Genomic DNA, 21145 nt, shown 5'->3' on the forward strand with positions numbered 1-21145 from the left:
AATAAAAATAAAATTTCCGCAAACGGAGAGAATCTCACGGGAACCATCAGACTGTATTTATTCAAATATATAGGTTACTCACCCAACACATGAGATGCTGTTTGATTCAAACTATTTGATTAAGCTTGAGCAGTAGAATAGCCTTCTATTTCTCTGTGGAATCAACTATGTAAAACACGTGAATAAAGTGCACAGGACTGCAAATTCACTACAAACACACTCCAAATGTGGACATGCAAAAATTTTTAATATCCTCTAAAAAAAGGTGTATACACACACACACCACTTAGTCTAAACTCAAGGTGGTTCAGGATGTCTCTTTAGATGAGGAAAGCACTCCCCTATAGTCACAAACTTCAAGATTAAATTGCATAGGAAGACAGGAGAAATAAATAAAGCATAGTCTATTTTTTCATGTTATGTAATATGGTCATTATAAAGGAGGTTGGGCAAAAATACATGCCTGTATAAAAAAAACAATAGTTGATTCTATTGTGGATCGAGGCAACTCATAGAATATCATGCATTCTTAACTTATGTCTGTTCTGATGCTTCTTTGGCTATTTTTAAGACGATGAACATATAAGACATATTATCAAAGTAATGGTGTACTATTCATTTTTTGACATGCAAAATATATAATGGTCATGCTTATTATTGATGTCTGCTGTGGTGCTCCGGTAGTAAGGGTTGGTGAATTCACTCGAAGCACCACGATTGGATTACACCAACGCGCTATGCATTTCTCTGATGCGTTGTCAGTTGTTGTACTATTATCGTAATTACTCAAATGCCATGGCCGTGCCAGCATAACTCAGACCCCAAGCCACGATTCTTACGAAAAGAGCACCACCGCAGACATTGATGATAAGCATGCCTTTTTTAGAGGGAATCACACACTTTTGCATATCCACGTTTGGAGTATGTTTGTAGTGGATTTGCAGTGCTGTGCACCTTATTCACGTGTTTCACATAGTTGATTCCACAGAGATTGAGAAGGTTATTCTGCTACTCAAGCCTAATAAAATAGTTTGAATCAAACGGCATCTACATGTGTTGGGTGAGTGACCTATCTACTTGAATATACACAGGCTGATGGTTCCCGTGTGATTCACTCCCTTTACGTAGACTTTACTTTTAGTTTTACATCTCCAAGAAGAAACTGTGAATAGTGGATAGCATTAGGCCTAATTTCCAATCGCATTGTGCAAATGTGTAGGAAGACAGGGGTTATAACAGCCCCGACGAAAGCCTGAGACCCGTGTGGGGTTTCAAGGAAGGCCTTAACATGTTGGCACAACTGAATGGGTAGATGAGCCATTATACCTCATTCTATACCCAATATTCATCTAATTGTTAACTATATCTAGGGTACTCAACAATAAAGGGAATTTCTTGGGTATACCATAAGGTATTTTTATCTTTTTTCTAGATTCCTGCTATAATTAGGTTCTCATTTATCTAAGAAGTCCCAGAAATGGTTTAGTCCGCCATACTAAAATTGACCTACTGTGATGTGGATAACTGCCAATGATGAAGCATGCCACGACAAGTAGTGGTTGTGACGATTATTCCAAAATCGTTTAGATTTTTCCGTGGAACAACCAAATAGCGATTTTTACCTGGCCATCGATAAGTGTGCTGAAAAGTAATGTAACTCCTGGATGAATATATTAAAAAAGAAAGTGAACATAAATACATCCTTTAATGGAGTGATGACAGAACTGCTGTCCCACAAGAAGCAGAAAATACCTGCCACAGCCTTAATCTGTAATCGCAAATTAGGGTGTAAGGGGACAACCAGAGGCTACAGCACAAATGTCTTTCAAGAAAACCCTGTTGAATGCTGCACAAGATGACGACATCCAGCTAGTAGAATGTCCTTGAATATCAGATGGCAAGGAAACTCCAGCTTTTTGGTAGGCTAATGAAATGACCACCTTAATCTCGCAAGTCGAAGTTGTAGGACGATGATCCTTGTTAGCTAACCCAAATGTAACAAATGAGAGATCTACTTTCCTAAAAGGAGCCATTCTCTCTAAATAGGTAGTCTGAGCTTTAAGCAAATCTAGGGAATGGCAAAGGTTTTTCCTGTTCCAAAGATGACGACGGGTAGAAGGCAGGAAAAAAGTGAAACTGGGAAAGATGAAACAAAGATGTTCCATTTAGTACAAATGAAGGGTTTGCTCCTAAAATGACCTTATCCTGTGAAAATGTCAAGAAAGGTCATGACAAAGGAGAGTCTCTCCCAACTTGAGACCTGTCATTATAGCCATCAGAAAAAAACATTTAACATCAAGAATTTTAAGGACATAGAAGAGGTTTAAACGGGGACTCTGGTAGCATATTTAGCACTAAAGGTGAATCCCAACAAGGGATAGGAGTATGAATTACTGGCCTCTTTAAATTAAAACTTCTCAACATATGAGAACCTAAGTGTTCAATTTGGCACATAGATGGACCAAGGGTGACTGTGACAGCGGTCTATTGGCTGCACAATATTAAATCTGCCAACCCCAAGAGAAAACCATCTCCAAGGAACTCCAAAACCTTTCCCCCTCAGAAGAGACAAAAAGAAAACCTCGAAAAGGGCACCATTTAGACAGATTCTTCCAGTGTCGCTCGTAGATTTTTAAAGTGCTCTCCTTTCTAAAATTCTGAATAGACAAAGAAATATCAAATGGAAACTCAAACACCCCTATTCTCTGCTTTCGATCTCCAGGCCTCTACGGAGAGCAGTCTGAGAGATTTATCTGGCAAGAGAGGGAACCTGAGAGGAGGAATAACTGCATGGAACATCCAAGGACGTTGAACTGACAGATGAAGTAGTAACGGGAACCAAGGCCAGTAGTTCCACGAAGGAACTACCATCAGAACGTCAGTCTGCTCCTTCCTGGTCCTGCACAATACTTTGCTGATAAGACCAGGAGGAAAGACAGAGAGATGACCTGCAAGCCACCTGAAACTTATCACATTTATCCCCCCCTCCCTTCTTTCATGGGAGAAGGTAGCAGAACTTTTGAAGGCCATCTTGAAGACCTGCAAAAAGATCCAGCCAAGGGTCTCCAAACAGATTCACAATCTCCCAAAAAAAAACGTAGGGTGCGGGATCATGGAGAGAGAGGAAAGGAATGTGTGGGTGAGAATGTCCACACACCCATTAGCCCTCTACAGAGATAGATCCCTATCAGGGAAAGGAGATTTCTCTCTGACCAAACCCTGGTCTGCTATGCTAGAAGGGCTAACAGTGGCACCATGGTACTCTGAAATGTTTTTTTTTATGCCCATGCAACCAGGTTGCTTGTTCTAATTTAAACAACGCTGTTCTTGATCAATGGGCCAAAAGATAACAGGGCTCAGTGGACAACAGCCAGTTCTTTCCAGATCTTAAAGGTGTTTAACTTCATGGCTGTTGCGGTCCATCGTAGCATCCTCAACTCAGTCTGCTTGCATACTCTGTGTTTGTTAATGGAAGAGGAGAGGCTAATACTTGCTCAAAACTCTTGTCCAAGTTCGAGAGAATCAGTGACTGGTGCAATTTCCGAGCTACTGGTTGGAGAATTGGTACTAGAGCCTCATAATCCTGAGAGCTTGGACTCCAGAATGAAATATTGTGGTGCACCAGATATATGCAGATGAAAAGAGTGCATGCAAGGCCAAGGGAATAGGAATAAGGCAGTAGTCATGTACCCTTGCACTTTTAACTAGTCCCTTGCTGGAGTCCAACAGATTCATGAGGTGCATCATCAATTTTCGATCATGAAGCTTGGGTAGATAAACTCTACTTGGGCTGTACTTTAACAGCTCTCCAATTATTTAAAGCTCCTGAGAGGGAATCAGATTAGATTTTCTGGAATTCAGAATGCAGCCATGTTCTCTCAGGCAGTTTCATACCAGCTGGATTGCCTCTTGAATCTTAGAAAAAGAATAAGCACATATTAGCCCGTCCTCCAGGTAAGGGAAAACTAACGAACACAAGGAATGAAGGTTGTCCACTAATAGAGCCAATGTCTTACTGAAAACCATAGCTGCAGAACAGACTGAAGAGAACTGCAAAAAACTGAAAACGTTGACCCTGAGAAAATAAACTCAATTAATATTCGGAATGTGGATTCATGGGCATGAGTAAATAAACATCGAATAGATCCATAAATGCAACAACATGCCAGGGGAAACTAGAGATAAAAAAAAGTTTGACGACTTACCAACTTGAGACGTTGTTAAGGTATGTATTTACAGTTTTTAGATCCAAGACTGGATGAGCTTTTTGGTACTAAAAACATTAGAGCATAACATCCCTGCCCCTCCTTTTCTTTTCCTCTGGCACTCGGATAAGGGTCCTTAAAAGAGCCTGAATTCCATTAATGATGCCTTGGCACTTGACCGGATTGAGGGAAGTGGGGGTCAGATAAAGATGTCCAAGGGAGGTGAAGAGAAATCTATTTTGTAGCCTTCGTTTGTGAGTTGTAGGACCCAGGCATCTGAGACATTAGACTCCCAGGCACAGTAAAGTTCCTTGATTATTCAACACACCCTGTCCAGATAGTCACAACTTGTAATTGGCGGGTGGGACTAGAGACAATAGACTGTTGCCAAGATTTTTCCGTCAAGGGACATCCACTGCTACGTAACCTCCCACAAAAGGGTATATTGGTACCTCTACAGGACAATCCTTGTCTTAAGGCTATCCAAAACCCCAAATCACTTACTATTGGTGGAGGCGTGCTTGGTGCAAACCATTTGCAGTCCGTATCAGACTTCTTCACTAGGTCATCAAGCTGGGGTCAAAACCCTTTGGTTGAAAGGAAGGTGGCTTTAAAAAGCCTTTCGAAAATTGTCTGCCTTCCAGGAATGCGTCCAGATATGGCGATTCTAGTGCTGATTACCACCACCATACACCTTGAGGTGCACCATAGAGTACTGATGAGTGAAAAGAGCACAGTTCTAGCCATCAAGAAAGTCGGTTGAACTTGCTGCTCTCGTGCAAGCCCCAATGACGAGCAAATCTTTCCCCATAGGATTCATGCTTACTCCTCTTCTTCGCATGATGTTGAGGAGGAATTAGTATTTCTTTAGTTCTCTTGCCAATTACAGACACTACTAGTGGATAGGGTGGTGGATTCTTTAACAGGAATAGGATGTCCTAGTCTGGTGAGCTTCTCTCCAGATTCAAGTTTTGGAATGTGCCAGAATTTACTAGGCTTAAATGTCCGACCCGCTGAGCATATGAGCGAATCTTCCCAGTAAGTGACACGGAGCAGCAGAAGCTAGTTATCAAGGAACTACATACAGACATGAAATTGAACCAGACATGGTAGGTGGTTTTCACGGGAAAGACATTGGCCACTGTCACAACTGACAGCCAGGACATGGTGTGAATGGATAGAACATAATTTTTTTAAAACAGGACCCTCTGCTATGAATAGGTTAATGGGTCAGGGAACTCAGTATAATTTACACATGAAGAACCCCCGCCTAGCCTCTCAAATTCAACAGCATACGTCCTAAAAATACAATAAATATGCAAAGGCTCAGGAGGACTTTTTGGACATTTTAGATATTTTATTTAATCAATCCATAGTGTTCTTAACTTGTTTATCTGATCACACAATAAGGGAAACACCTCCCTAAACTGCCATCCAACTAATATATCATGAAATAGCAGGTGTCTAGAATAGTGCAAACAATGTTAAAAAATGAAGAACTATAACTATATCATCTCATTTACTCACATGCATATCTCTCATCCAGTTATTCATATCAAACCACTCTATAATTTCACAAATATATATGAAAAAAAAAAGCTTTTGATCAGTATTCAAGGGTCTTTGCTTTACACAAATCTTATTATAAACATGAATGGCAATTCGCAATATTACAACTGGCATATCTCGTTCTACTCTGCATTGACTATTGCATTGGGCCGTCATATCCCTTATAACCCTATATAGTATTCAGTTATCCACTCCGTTCTTATACTCTTGGTTATTCCGTATTGTGGCTTTTATTTTCCTTTATTGATACAAATTGTGGCTTAATGAATAATCATCAATGCACGTTTCGGCTAAAAAGTCCTCCTCAGGAATGCCACAAATTAAACCCCACATAACATCCAGATACCAATGGGAAATAGAATCGGGCGTACTATTGCATCGCAAAAAATTACCACCATTTCTAAAACGAGAAAAATTGTAGAATACTCCCGCTTAACAGCCAGGTGGGCTTGGCTCTCCGATTTCCTAACACTCCACCATAAACTCGTAGTTTCCTTGATTCAAAAACAAGAACAAGAAGGAGGAAATAGCCTCAGCCATATGGGTTTCTCAAAACACTCATTGTTCTAGCTATGTGAACCTCGCCCGAAATCAACTTCAGTAGGTAGAATGGATAGTCCAGGAGAAAATTGAGAAACCTGAATCTTGTGTTGGGGGACTGTCCATCAGATATCTGAGGACCCGGCATCACGTTTTGGGTACAGAGTATCAATATGTACAATTCTAGCAGGTGTAAGGGTAAGTGTTACTGGGTATCTTTAGACTATGTAAGATTTTTGGTTGACAGGTTCTTGAATGGTGTTTATGCATTCTGGTGAGAGGTTTATAGGCCCTAGACTGGGGTTGAGGAAATCGGTTATGTGAATTGAGACATCTGGCCTGGGTTTCAGCACATTGGCATGTCAGTGCTTTGTATGTTGTATTTTAGGACACCAAGAATGTTAGGTATCCTTCGAAAGTATTATGTTTGCTCCTTGTATGTAGTATTAGAGGACACCAAGGATGTTATATACCCTCTGAAAGTAATATGGCACTGCATGTAGTTAGTATTAGAACACTGAACGGGTGTTAGGTACTCCCCACAAGTAGTATGTTCGTACCTTGGATGTAGTATTAGAGGAAACTAAGCATATTAGGTACCCTCTGAAATTATTATGGGTCATGTATGTAGTGTCAGAGAAACCAAGGAGATCAGGCACTCTCTGCATACATGATAGTGCTTGTATGTAGTATTAGCGAACGCCAAAGATGTTAGATTCTCTATGAAAGTTTTGGAGAACAAGGAAAGCTCTTGCATGCTCTCTTAACATTATCAGAGACACAAAGGATGTTGTAAATTATCCAACAGTGTCAGACTCTGTGTATTATGGATTCCCATGTGGTGTCTGAGGTCAGAAATCGGTTTTATTACAGTATTTTACTTTGATATTACCCGTGCCTTAGGAAATGCAATGTCTAAAGTCACGACCCAGAGAGAACTGAACAAAAGAGGGGATTATGGAGAGATGAATAACTGTATGGCATTAAGATACAAGTCAGACGTTTTCAGTCAATGCAGGGCATAAGGGGTTGTAGCGAGAACCCAGAAATCAGGAAATTGGCACTGTATATCCAGCCTTAAACGCCATCCCCGCCCACAGATTAATTGCCTGCAGATTAATTCTTTCTTCCTTATTATTATTTATTTTTCATTTATAGGTTTTGTATAGTGCTAGCTACACCCTTGGGTATCAGAGCGCTTTACATATAAATGAAAAAATAGAATAAAGTTGCCTTACATATAGTTCGAGGCACAAGTGATGTGCTAATGATGTTTAAATGGATGTATACTGATATGTGAAAAGAAATAAAAATGCCAATAAATTATGTAAAAAAAAAAAAAAAACATATGGTTCGAGGCACTTAGATTCAAGTACAAGCATAAATAGAGACAAAGAGAATTGTTAAGCAATTAGGGTGCTTACCGTATGCGGACAATTAGAACTGCGTGAGTTACTCAATTAAATGACATAATAGACAGCTGAAGCAATCAAACAACCGACTATCACAGAGGGTCTAAGCCTAGAGAGAGAGAGAGGTAATGGAAACCAGTTCAGTTAGCTTGCGAGTTAAAGTATTTGTTGAGGAGAAGGAGTTTCAGGTCCCTCTTCAAGCAGGAGAAGGAGGGGCTGCATCGTTGATCTCTAGGGAGTGAGTTCCATACGCTGGGTGCATTTCAAGGCATTAAGATACAAGTCAGACGTTTTCAGTCAATGCAGGGCATAAGAGGTTGTAGCGAGAACCCAGAAATCAGGAAATTGGCACTGTATATCCAGCCTTAAACGCCATCCCCGCTCACAGGTTATTGCCTGCAGATTAATTCTTTCTTCCTTATTATTATTTATTTTTCATTTATAGGTTTTGTATAGTGCTAGCTACACCCTTGGGTATCAGAGCGCTTTACATATAAATGAAAAAATAGAATAAAGTTGCCTTACATATAGTTCGAGGCACAAGTGATGTGCTAATGATGTTTAAATGGATGTATACTGATATGTGAAAAGAAATAAAAATGGCAATAAATTATGTAAAAAAAAAAAACATATGGTTCGAGGCACTTAGATTCAAGTACAAGCATAAATAGAGACAAAGAGAATTGTTAAGCAATTAGGGTGCTTACCGTATGCGGACAATTAGAACTGCGTGAGTTACTCAATTAAATGACATAATAGACAGCTGAAGCAATCAAACAACCGACTATCACAGAGGGTCTAAGCCTAGAGAGAGACAGAGCTAATGGAAACCAGTTCAGTTAGCTTGCGAGTTAAAGTATTTGTTGAGGAGAAGGAGTTTCAGGTCCCTCTTCAAGCAGGAGAAGGAGGGGTTGCATCGTTGATCTCTAGGGAGTGAGTTCCATACGCTGGGTGCATTTCAAGAAAAAGAGCGAGTCTGGGTGGATTTTTTTTTTTTTTAGTTTGGGAGGTATGAGAAAAAGTGAGTTGGAGCTTCTCAGAGTTCTGGTTCTTCCTGCTTTCTTAAGTTTGTTGTCTAGATAGTTGTGGGTATGTGTGTGAAGGGCTTTGTGGATGATGCAGGCAGTCTTGTAAATACATCTTTCTTCATTGGGAAGGCAGTTGAGGATCTTAAGGGCTGGTGTGATGTGTTCGAACCATTAAACACCTGTTATGAGCCAGGCCGCCATGTTTAGACCTGATCCAAGGGGGGGGAAGAGATGAATTTTCGGCGTACCAGTGAAGATGGCGTTCCCATAGTCCAGTTTAGAGAGGGCTGGAAATTGTATTACCATCTTGAAATCATCGGAGGGATCTAATGGTTTAATTTTCTTGAGGTGTTTTATTGTGTAAAGCGCTTCTTTGGCTGAGTTTTTGATGGGATCCTTCATTGACATATTTTTTGTCCAGGGTGATGCCTAAGGCCTTTACGGGGTTGGACAGAGTGAGAGAGCAATATAGTGCATCCAGGGATCTTGAGCCAGTCTTGGATTGGTAGGGGGTTACATTTAGGGGAGAACAGTATTAGTTCTGTTTTGTTGGGGTTTAACTTTAGGTGGTTGTAATTAAACCAAGATTGTATCTTGATTAGTATGGCGTTGAGATGTATGATGTCACTGGGCGATTTGATTTTGTAGTAGATTTGAGTGTTATCAGCATATATGTGATATTTGATGCCTGCTTGCTTCAGGATGATTGTACGGGGTTCCATTAAGAGATTGAAAAGGGAAGAGGAGAGAATTGAGCCTTGGGGTATACCAAGAGGAGTGTGTGTGGGTTTGGAAAGACAAGAGTTGATTTTGATTTGTTGCGATCGGTGTTGTAGGTAAGTTGTGAACCATTTTAAGACTGTGCCATTGATACGAGAGTGGATCTTAAGTGTTGCAAGTAAGGCTGGGTGATTTACTGTATCAAAAGCAGCTGATCAGTCAAGTAGAATAAGAGACATGCGTCACCTTCATCTAAAGATTTGTGGAGGTTATCTGAGATATTGAGCATAGCAGTTTCTGTGCTTTAGCCTTTCCTGAAGTCTGATTGGAAGGGGTCATGGAGATTGAATTCACCTATATGTTGGTTAAGTTGTTGTAGGATGCACTTCTCCATAGTTTTGGCTAGGAGCAGGAGGTTGGAGATAGGTCTGAGGTGCTTGAGATCATTGTGGTCTGCCCCTAGTTTTTTGAGTATGGGTGTGATTTGTCCTAGTTGGAGGAAGTTGGGTACACAGCCTGAGGCCGTCTCAAACGGGGCAACGATGTGGTTGAGATTTTGTACTATTGAGGATGGGAGGGATCCTTAGTGTGTGAAGTAGGCTTTAAGTTGACAACTATATTGAAGACTTCATTTTCTCTCATGGGTTTGAAGTGAGACCAATTGGCATCGTTTTTCAGTTGAGTGAGATCATCGTTGCCATTAGATTTTTTGGGGGCCATTTGGTCATTAGTAAGTTCTGGTGGTGGGGCTACCACGAAATGAGGTGAGTGAGTGGGGAAGTTTAGGAGGGATGGCAGATTTTTGACTTGAAAGAAGGATTGCAAATTTTTTGAGACTTTGTCAGTGAAGAAGCTGGCAATTTCTTTACTGGCAGTTATTTTGTGTGGGGATGTGAGGGTGGTTTGTCGTTTAACAATGTTGACAAGCTTCCTTGGTCTATTCTTCGAACGGTCAAGTGGCTGCAAAAAATAGAGGCTTTTTCTCAAAAAAATGTGATTCCTAAATAAAAGCTGTGTGGTTCTAAGTAGTGCTAGGTGCATTGTCAAGGGGTTCGGACTTCATGTCCTTTCTGCCAGTCTGCGTTGTCTCCTCTCGTTGTTAAGATCTGAGTTGAACCAAGATTTTGATTGGATTGATCTCAGTTGTTTTAGTTTGTACAATGCCATTTGGTCAAGAACTTCCGTCATTGTGGTATTATAGTGAGCAGTGAGGTCATCAGTGGTATAAATGAGAGGGTGAAGCTGTAGTTGGGCACAAATCCTGGATTCCAATTCAGTTATTGGGACTTGTTTGATGTTCCTGGTCCAGTGCTTAGGTTTATCTGTTAAGGCTAGGTGAGATCTGAAGTGGGTATCGATATTAAACAATATAAGATGGTGGTTGGACCAGTCGATGGGTGGGATGAATCTAAGTGAGACCAGCTCATTTTTAGTGATACTCGCATCTAGAGTAGAGCCTATAATATGTGTAGGTTCATTGCAGAGTTGTTTAAGGTCATTTATTTCAAGAAGGTTGGTAAGGTTCCGGGCTGTGGTGTCTTCTGAGTTGTTCCAGTGAATATTGAAGTCGCCCAAGAACATGTCCTTCGTGACAGTTATGGAGAACCGAGTTACTAGGTCAGTTAACTCTTCTGTGAAGAGGGCACGATCACCAGGAGGCTGGTAGATGGGGTGTAGTTTGATAGGAGGGGAGCCTTTGCCTTTAAGTTCAACTCTGACGTATTCAAAAGTCGAGTATTCTGTGTTTTTTAAGATGGAAAGATGTATTCTTTCTTAGTGAATGATAGCTAGTCCTTCATTTCTCTCCCTAAACAATTGTATTTTGAGGACAACAGTGAAATGTAAATGACACTCCGGAGCAGGGGTAGTTGAGCAAAAATCTAGAATATGATGGTTAAAAGACCATTTGTATGAGGGGAGGGCAGAAAAGAAATTAAGTCTGCAGAATCTGTGTTTCTGACTGGAGGGCTGGTGGGGCATGAATGGAAGATCCAGCACAACAGCTCACCCCTGGTTCACCAACAGCAACCTGACTCAAGCACCTTTCCCATTACACAGCCCGGAGGCAGGCCATGAGAAATCCACAGTCGCCAATCCATCTGGGCTACACGAATGGCTTGCTATTCAACGGCTGTGACAACAGCTTCTGGGAAGAGACCCTAAGCAGAATACTTTTAATGTTAAACACACAATTACTCGCAATTATTTGACCAGATGGAAACACTGCAGCTTTATAAAGCTGTTAAAAGTCACTGCGCCTGTTGTTAGTCGAGAGTGTTAAACTTAAGTTAACTAATGCACTGACCAACTGAGCTTGACATCCTGGTGACAGTGCGCCAAGATAGTCTGACTTAGCAGTTTCAGAAAGAGAAATACAAGACAATGCAGAGAGTAAGAGCTGGCTGGGCCAGGTTGGCCATTTGCCATTTCTAGAGTTTCTCATTCTACTTTCTCTAATTTCATTTTAATTTATGCCTGGAATTAATTCCAAGGGCTGCTCGGATCATTTATTGTGCACGGTTCTGTGGTGAGTCGCCTTCGGATTGTGTGCATCAGCACTTAGGGGCCGCTCTCGCCTCACATTTAGTGCATAATAAACTACTTCCGTGAATCAATCTCAAAGTAAGGGAGGAAGCTTGATAAATGGAATGTCCTTTTTCCTGTATCTCTTAGAATGTCCTTTGCAGTGCCGGATTAAAACCTGTGGAGGCCCCTAGGCAGTCGAAATTTCGAGGCCCCCCTCGCAAATTATCCCCTAGTACCCAATACATCTGATTTTTTTACAAACTGACAGCTGCCAGAAGATGAGCTTTTAAGAGACAACCTGTTATGTGAATCTGATGTCTGTGGTTTATGTACTTTAATTTGTGAATGGGTACATTACATTAATTCAGTATTTTCTCTATAGAGTCTTTAATGTCAAGTTTTTGTTACTTTGAGTTGATTCATTTTTTTCTATCTTTTGGAAACACTATTTAAGAAAGCTTGATTGTAATTTTCTTTCAAAATCAAATCAATATTATTTTGATACATTGTCGTGGGCCCCTAAAAGGAGTGGGGCCCAAAGGCCGGTGCCTACTTTGCCTATTTGGTCATCCGTAACTGGTCATTTGTATTGGACTAGGCACACAGACATATAAAGACAAGCAACAAATAAAGAAACAAGGTGATAGGCTGAGATCCACATAGCGATAAGTGAATGACTAGATTATTAATTCAGAGCATAATTAACCTGCACCTGTCAATAACGTTTCTCTTTTCATGTCTGTCTTGCATTTCTTCCTGTAGCTTGCAAAAGGAAAGAGCAAGAGCAAGGCAAAGCCGAAAGAAATCACGTGCCGAAGCGGCACCGTCTGGTCTTCACTGACATCCAACGCCGGACGCTGCACGCCATCTTTCATGAGAACCAGCGCCCGTCCAAGGAGCTCCAGGTCACCATTGCCCAGCAGCTCGGCCTGGAGCTGTCCACGGTCAGCAACTTCTTCATGAACGCCCGGCGCCGCAGCCTGGACAAGTGGATGGACGAGGGCTCTGGGCGCCCGGGCTCCTCCCACACCCCAAATGTGTCGTCGGCCATCGCGTGCACCAAAGCATGAACAGTGACATCAGAGCTAGGTACCAAAGAGATAGGCTGCTTTGCTTGGCATTTGCAGATCCTTCATTTACTACAGAGTTCAAGTATATCAGCACAGGGAGTTCATATGTTGGATGCAAGAGGCAACATGATCTACGTTAGATTAGACGCTTCACCTTCGAGGAAGGCCGGTGGTCCAGTGTCCAGCCAAGACCGGAAGTCTGGTCTTTCCTTTCGTGCTTCATCAGGGCAGAAGGCTTTGTGAGCTAGACTGGTTTTTGGGCATGGTAGGCTTCTCTGGTGTCAATGAGCACCCTGCTTCTCAGCTGCAAAAGGAAGTGTGAAGAAGAGAACCTGGTGGGGCGTGTCAAGGGTTTCATACTAGTTAATAAAGTATATGTGCACAGACCCCCACATGGGACAAGATGAAGCAAAGGGGCACCTTGACTCCTAAGCATAAACCAAGGTGTGTCTTCAAGCAAATCTTCCCAGACAAAAAGAAGCCTCATATGGGGGATTCCCAACGCTAGGTCTCAAGGGAAAACATCAGTGTAGCGGATTCCCTATCCCACCCCAAAAAAAACATCCAGCATAAGCTGCACTCAGAACAGTGTTCCCCAAGGACACACGTCACATTTTTAGTACCCACAGTATAAATACTTTTGAAGTACAATATAAAATTGTGGATCAGAGTGCGTGAAGCGTTGCATACTCATTGTTTAACTGCGTCTAGTTGAGGTCGTTGTGTTTTAAAACCAGGGCTCGAGGATGGCAGCCAGTAAGGTTAGAAATAGTGAAAAATGGATGTCCAGGTGGGTGCGGGGCGTCATTCTAACACGCAAGAGGATCCACAATGTGAATAATCACATCAGGCTCAAGGGGAAAAGCTGTTCCAATTCCATTTTATTGTTTCAGGTCACTACTAAAACATGTTTCTCCTCTGTTTTCAATCAGTATGAAATATCCAGGCTTTGTCAGACTTGAGCCAATATTTGGCTCAAGGTGTATACTCAAGCTGATAATGTCCCTAAGACATTGCTCTGTTGGGGATTCCAAACACACCGGTAAACTGAGCTGAATGGATTTTTACACACTTTGATTTCACCCAAATACATCCATGTTCCTTCTAGGAGTTCTGAATAACTATACACCTCACAATGTGAGGAGCCCACTCAAGGCCATTATGGACACACTCTCCAGCCCTGAACTATTCAGGTACAAACCACTGCTTTCAAGTGTATTAGCCTAACTAGTTTAAGTGAAGCAAAACAAGACTACAACACCAAGGCTGTCTTAGGTTATCACACAAATGGGTAAGACGGAAAAGAGGGTCCATAAATACCTGGAGGACGGAGATCCCCTTCATCTCTCAGGAGTGTGAAAACCATGTTTAGGTGATCAAATCAGATGCTATAAGTGCAGTAAATACATTAATCTGACACTGTGAAGGGAATTTGCACACATATCACGGACAAAATGCACGTATTTGTTCTAGTGATGTCCAACATTTGTCTACCACTGGCACAAATGAATCACTCGCCTGATGGGGAGTTTCAATCCAGCACTTGCTTGCTCGGCCAATGTCCTCTACATTTGTTTGGTGGTGTGCTTCTCATTTAAATGGTCCAATGTGGGATGTGTTGAGCTGTGAAAGGAATGGAGTGTAGAGTCCCTGATGAAATGTAAACCTCTCAAAGTGCTGAGCTCATGTTCAATGTGGGCTGCTTCTCCCCACCTATGACCTAGGAACTGCATAGTGGGAATGGCTAAGAAGACCATTTCATAGAATCTTGCCCCAACAGGCGGCCATGTTGGACTAGGGAAACCCGCTGATTAAATATTGAAAACGTTTATGAAGTGGGTCCGCTCAGTCTGTAACTAAGACTGCGCAGTGGGTCTCCTGGAACCTACCTTCTTCAGTACATTTATATCACAAGGGCCACACCTAAATGAACCCACTGAATGGTTGTCTGTTTGGCTTTTTCAACCAAATCAAGAGATACCGTCCAACACCTTTCCTCACACACCATAGCAGATGCTGGGAAAACCTCACAACGAAGTAGGGACAAAGCAGGTAAAAAAATGTGCTGCACTGTTGGCATCGTAATCGTTACTTTATCTCTAGCTGTCTCAAAGAGTGTTCAAGAGGCCTGGAGGTGCGCACTGCATCCTAGTAGCACGGCACAAGAGTGTGAACCCACAAAATAAACCTCTCATCTTCAGAACCACTGGCCCACGTTGGATAAGTAACAGGTGTAAGAGCAATTCCTGAAGCCCATGTCCTTCCCTATTTATATATTCAATAAAAGCAGTCCCGAGTATGGCTTGGTGCCTCCTGTACTGTCCACACCCCACTTTTCTAGAGGGCTTTCCCATTAGTTTACATATTCTGGGAATTCCTCAAAAACACATGGATTTTGTTTCACTGTTTGTGACAGAAAAAGTGCATTGCCCGTGCACACCGCTCAGGCGAAGCCAGAAATTAGGGAATGTCCCTACCGAGGAATTGCAGGCAAACCAGTCAATGGCTACACAACCCTCACAGGGTTGAAGGAATATGCATGGCACTTAATGCCTTCAGACATTATTTATTGTATTTTATTTATTTATAACGTTTTATATAGCGTGAAAATGATCCTTGCGGGTATCAGAGCGCTTTATAGTGTTTAATGAAATTGGATACAAACTGAAATAAGGTAAACTGACCAGAGGAAAAGAAAGTGCAAACATGGGAATCCAACAGACCATAATAACAAACTTCGAAAAATTAACACCTGAAATTGTTTTTGATGTTCAGAAAATAAAAAGCGGATTTTTACTGGAATACTGAAAGCAAGGGTACCTGGAATCAAAAGTCCGATAGCACAGTCAGACATCAGAGCGGTAACCTTAAGGGGAAACTGCAGCTCAGCGGGAGTAGACCAAACAAGGTGCCCTTTCACACAGACAAAAGCTCCCGCCGCCACCGCCGCACTGCCCCCTCCTCCGGCTCCCGCCTTCTCCCCCTGACCTCTCTGCTGCTACAGGCCCATATGCTCTTAACTTTCCACATTAGGCGAGCGGACATCAGTGCGGATTCAAAGGCTCGCTAGATCTTTGAAGATTCCATGACCTTTTGGCCTTCAAAGACCGAGAGAAAAGGCGCCAGGCCTGCTGTTCCAAGAGAGGCCAGTAGAGGTGAGCCTGGGAAGACGGTTATGCCACATAATTTGGCTGTTTGTCGCATAATTTACTTACCCTGCCACATAATTTGGCCGTCCCCTGCAGCATAATTCCAGTGCCCTGCCTATAGCCATCTGGCTAATAGAATATAACCCCACCAGCACCCCCATGCACAGGCATGTTGGTAAACAGCTCCCTACTGAGGAAGATGTGGTGCCTTACAGATTAAACAATAGCCCAGTGGTCTGCTTGCACAAAATAAAAAACCTTTAAAAAGAACGCAGGCTCTATTGAACAAAACCTATAAGCGAAGCCTGAAGCCGATCCGCGAAAGTGGTGGGATGGTATTTGTAATTCTTCTTTACTACCCTTTTACGCATGAAAAGAATACGTCAGAAGGCAGTAGGTTGGGTATAATCAGTCATAGGTTCAAGAGCTTACGGAACCTAGCCCAAGACGATTAAGCGCACACATTATGGGATATTGTATTCATCGCACATCTGACAGATGCCAGGGCACTTACCTGAAGGGTTCAACAAACCTTAAAATCAAGTTCTGTACATTCAACAAATTACAATGGTGCAGAAAAGACAACGGTTGTCTGTAGAACCCAGTTAGTTTCTAAGCATGGGGACTTTGAAAGCAAGAGAAAGCAGCTTTCCTGAGCTATAGGAAGTGTCCTTGCAAGACCCTCGTTTGACCAAAACCAAAAGGTATCTCAATGAGAGTTCGACTGCACAGTTCCTCTAGAGAGCGTAACAGTCCAAACAAACCCCAAAGGGTAGCTGGCGCGCCCAGTTACAGCGCTTGATTTAATTCTTCCCTACCTCTACATTCTACCCTTTATCTTCGTAGCCACTCCATTGTATGATTTAAAAAAAATACATGAGCTCTGGTAAAAAGCAGACCTCCGTCTACCTCACACAGCATTTTTACACCAAAGATACCAAAGGTTTTGCAATTGGTTAATTGTGTCTCTAATGGTTATACACTTTACTGTGAATGCTTTCCTAATATTTTCCCAACAAAATAACTCTCCGGGCTGTGACAAACTCAGTTATGCACTATTTAAAATACCAAGTCACACGTGCTAGATGGTTGATAATGCCACCCAAAATGAAATGATCACCAGTAAAAAGGCAGGCCTACTCCAGAGGCATGAGTTTTGGAATCTGTCTGCAATGGAGTTGGCTCCCAGAATCCATTAGGATGTCAACTGAATGATCAAACAGTCAATAAAGTATTAATAACGATTTCATGCTTCAACTCCAAAATACGTGAAACTCATTCTCTGCAAAAATTGTTTTAATCCAGTGGACAAAACACAGCTCAGAAGACCTTCTCCCTGCAGGTTAAAGCGAGGTCACGCCGCTTTAACGGAGACTCAATAGAGGTCTCTCGCAGCCAAAGCTCCATCCAAGTTTAATTTTCTTCCTTTACTGTGTTTTTACAGTCCTCCCAAGTACCATTATCCCACCGATAGCCTATGGCTGGAGGTGGTCCAATACAATCAGAAGCTAGGACACACTGAAACCTTACAAAGTGCCACACACGCCCCTCGCGCCAGGGCTTAATGTTAAGGAACAGAATCACGCGCAAGGTACTCAGTGTTTTAGCTGAAGAATGCCTCTTTAAGAGCAAAACATCGCACAATATGACTTGTTAAATCTTGTCGCATCTATCGAAGACAATACAGCTGGAAGACCACCAAAACCCATTTATGAGACGCACCAAAGACAATGTGATAAAAAGCTGAAAAACTGCTATTGCAGTATGGCAATTTACTACTTTAAAAGAGTAACTTGGTGGTGCAAATGCCTACATCCGTTCTAAACAGTTCAAGGAAGAGGTAATATATTTATGTTTCAAGAAAAACCTAAGAAACAAGTCTTAATGTAAACAGTGTAAACAATTTCAACCACAAACATAGTGACTGAGGGCCTTTAAAATGCACATTTACAGGCTTCCACTACCTGCAACCTTGATGCAACATTAACACCTGGTGATTTATCGAACCCCGCTGCCATTTCCTCTGCATATACTCATAAATACTTCTTGACCCAACCAACTTTTTCCCTTTGTGTAAAAGGTATTGATGGGAACAAATTAGATTACTGAATCCGATGCTTTGCTATCCTTCAACTCAAAAGTAAAATAACTAAATGTACCACCATAAATGTTGGCCAGTATCTGGGTCCGGTCTGGTGTCTTGCATACGTGTAGCGCAGACCTCTGGTTTGTAGGACGTGTAGTCCTCTGGTCCATACGCTGGCCAAGCTTTCTGGATGATTCAGATGGCAGTAGGTGTGTGTGGTTCCATTTGGGGGTTTACAACTTAATTTTCTAACAATTTCGCGTTGGGAAACTGCTGCCTTCTTTATCAAGAAATGCAATGAAAAAGCTTTGATTTGTATAAAATCCAATTTCAAATCTGTTTACCACATTCCAGTGTGGCCATCATCTGACATTTGTACTTCTGCCACCCTGAATGTTCCTAAACCAAAGAAAAACACAAATAGGCTTATAAGATATTGTGCTTATTGCAAAACACCTTTGGTAGATATAGCTTACTTATATTTTTGTCCATTATTCAAACAGGGGTGGGCCCCTCCAGCAGGGGCACTGAGCGAATCTAGATGTTGCAGGTGCTTCTGAAAATCTTCTGGAGATCCATGCACCATCCCTGACAGTCTCCCTCTAACCAGTAGCAGAGGATTCTGACATGGTCCCTGGTAATGAGCCAAGTCTTGCACCAGAAATGAAATCCCACCTAATAATTCAGTGTCGGCCTATCCCACATCTGGATGTATTCTACTCATAGATGTCATCTTAAAAGACATTAGTTGAGTTACCAATCGCGCACTCTGAGATCCTGCTTTCTTTACGTTGTTGGACCACTAGCCAAAGACAAAAAAAGCCAACTTGCTTCAGTATTTCATCATTTGTTTCTACATTTTGGTCTTCAAAAAACGGCACCTGCTGTAGAAAAAGAAAGCCCTCAGAGAACACTGTGCACCACCAGGAAGCGAGCCGAGAAGCTGGGAGATAATGTGCCTACCTCAGTGTCCATAGAGCGTCACCACATAGAGATCCAACTACCGTTTAAAACACCCAACAACTAAAACAACGTTTACATGTTTTTTTGTTAACGCGACTACCAAAGAGGCACCTGCCCAGAAAGGAACTGAAGCGTGGGTGCCCTAAGAGAGCAAAGAAGTCAAAAGTATCCCAGAAAGGGATATTTGATGGTTTTCATGTACAGATATGCTGTGTCCTGTATGATGTAAGAGGAAGTGCATTATTATAACTGGAGTGTTACTCTGTCCTTTGATTGTGCTAATTAACCAAAGTCTTTTTGCCTGTATACATTTAAAAAAGAAATGTACATTTTATACCAAAGTTTTCTCTGATACCTCATCTTGTGACTGTTTGTGGTGATGTTGTACCGAAAGTAAATGTCCTTCAGCGAAGAGAGCATCAGCTTTCTCTTTAAGAAGTTTTTTTATTGTCTTTTGGTTATTCGGTGTCTTTATTCATCTTTTTTTCCACAGATCTGTTAGGGGTCAGCCTGCCATCACTATGGGAGCAGAAGGTGTGTGTGCACTGCTTGTGTTTTCTGCAGAATTATTACACTTGGCATTTTTTAAAATTTTGGTTAAAAACATGCAGGTAACAGTGAAAACCGTGAAGCGAGCTAATCAGCTGGTGGATTTCCCTAACGTGCTCTTCTTGTTACATAAAAGCTCTTGTTTTCGCCAAAACGAATCCCTAGCTGTATTTTTCAAACCTGCTCTCTAGATACAGATTGTACCCTACAACATAACCTTGGGTGCGGTTACGTCTGTGCTCTTGAGTTGGCATAGAACAAAGAACTGAAGTGGGCACTGAAGAAATATAACAACAGTTCAGAGTCTGCAGAAACATACGGCTACTAGGCCTGGGTGTGAAATCTTGCTCTGCTCGCTGAGTTTTTCCCACTCCACATTCCACGTAGAGCACGAAGACGTGGAGTAGAGTTTTTTTCCTCGCTCATGCCCGCGAATGTTAAGTTGGTGAGCGAGGAAAATCTTACTCCAGACCACCTCCCGGTGAGATTTCTCAATGTGGGCGGTTACGGATGGTCACTACTGCTCACGTTGAGAAACATTCTGTTCGCGCAGAGGAAGCTGCCGCTCGAGTAGAACATCTACTCGAGTGGCAGAAAGAAGCAGTGCACGCTTGAGCTGGACATGGTGCCACTCACACTGATTTTACAGCGTTGGATAAACACCCGGTGCTAAAAATCAGCGTGAGCAGCGCAATTTTATTTATTTATTTAAGAGGTTTTATATAGCGCTGGCTTCACCCTTAGGTATCAGAGCGCGTTACATGAGAAAGACAATAGTACATGGGTTACAAAACAAATAGTAACGAAATGAAACATTAAGATATGGTAGACTTAAAGAATAAAATAAATAACATATCTTGATTATGATACAAAGTGAAAGGAGGAAGCTATTTACAAAGAAATATATGAATGAAATAATTACAAATGATTAAACAGTAAGACGGAACTAGACTAATTTTTGTCGATAAGGGAGGGTTAGGCGAGTGTGGAAGGAGGGGTGGCAAATTGTTAGGAGAAGGGTGAAAGGAGGGGGATGCAAGAGGTAAGGATGGGTAGGGTGGGGGTGAGTAGGTGTTGGTAGGGTGCAGGAGAGGTGGGAGAGAGGGGGAAGGTAGGAGATTAAAAAAGGAAGAGATTGTGCAGTAAGTATGGAAATAAAATGATTATGGCCCCAATATTTGTTGAGCAGGTGTATTTTAAGGTCTTTTTTGAAAATTACCTATGAAGTGTTAAGTCGTAGGTCTTTAGGGAGGGCACTCCAGATGCTGGGTGCATTACCAGAGAAGGAGCGAGATTGTGCGACTTTTTTTTTAGCAGAGGGGGGACGA

At 41.9% G+C, this 21145-nt stretch overlaps 1 protein-coding gene across 1 annotated transcript in view; it reads left to right on the top strand.

The window, feature by feature from the left end:
• LOC146772720 (hepatocyte nuclear factor 6-like) overlaps nt 1–19661 on the top strand; it is a 121879-nt gene extending 102218 nt beyond the window's left edge. The window contains exon 2 of the mRNA XM_085638029.1: nt 12763–19661. Coding sequence (XP_085494155.1) covers nt 12763–13070 — 308 coding nt within the window. The 3' untranslated portion in view covers nt 13071–19661. The remainder of the gene's footprint in view (nt 1–12762) is intronic.
• Nucleotides 19662–21145: the final 1484 nt, after the last annotated feature.

This window comes from Triturus cristatus, chromosome 12 (genome assembly GCF_964204655.1).
Source record: "Triturus cristatus chromosome 12, aTriCri1.1, whole genome shotgun sequence".
In the NCBI taxonomy this organism is placed as follows: Eukaryota; Metazoa; Chordata; class Amphibia; order Caudata; family Salamandridae; genus Triturus; species Triturus cristatus.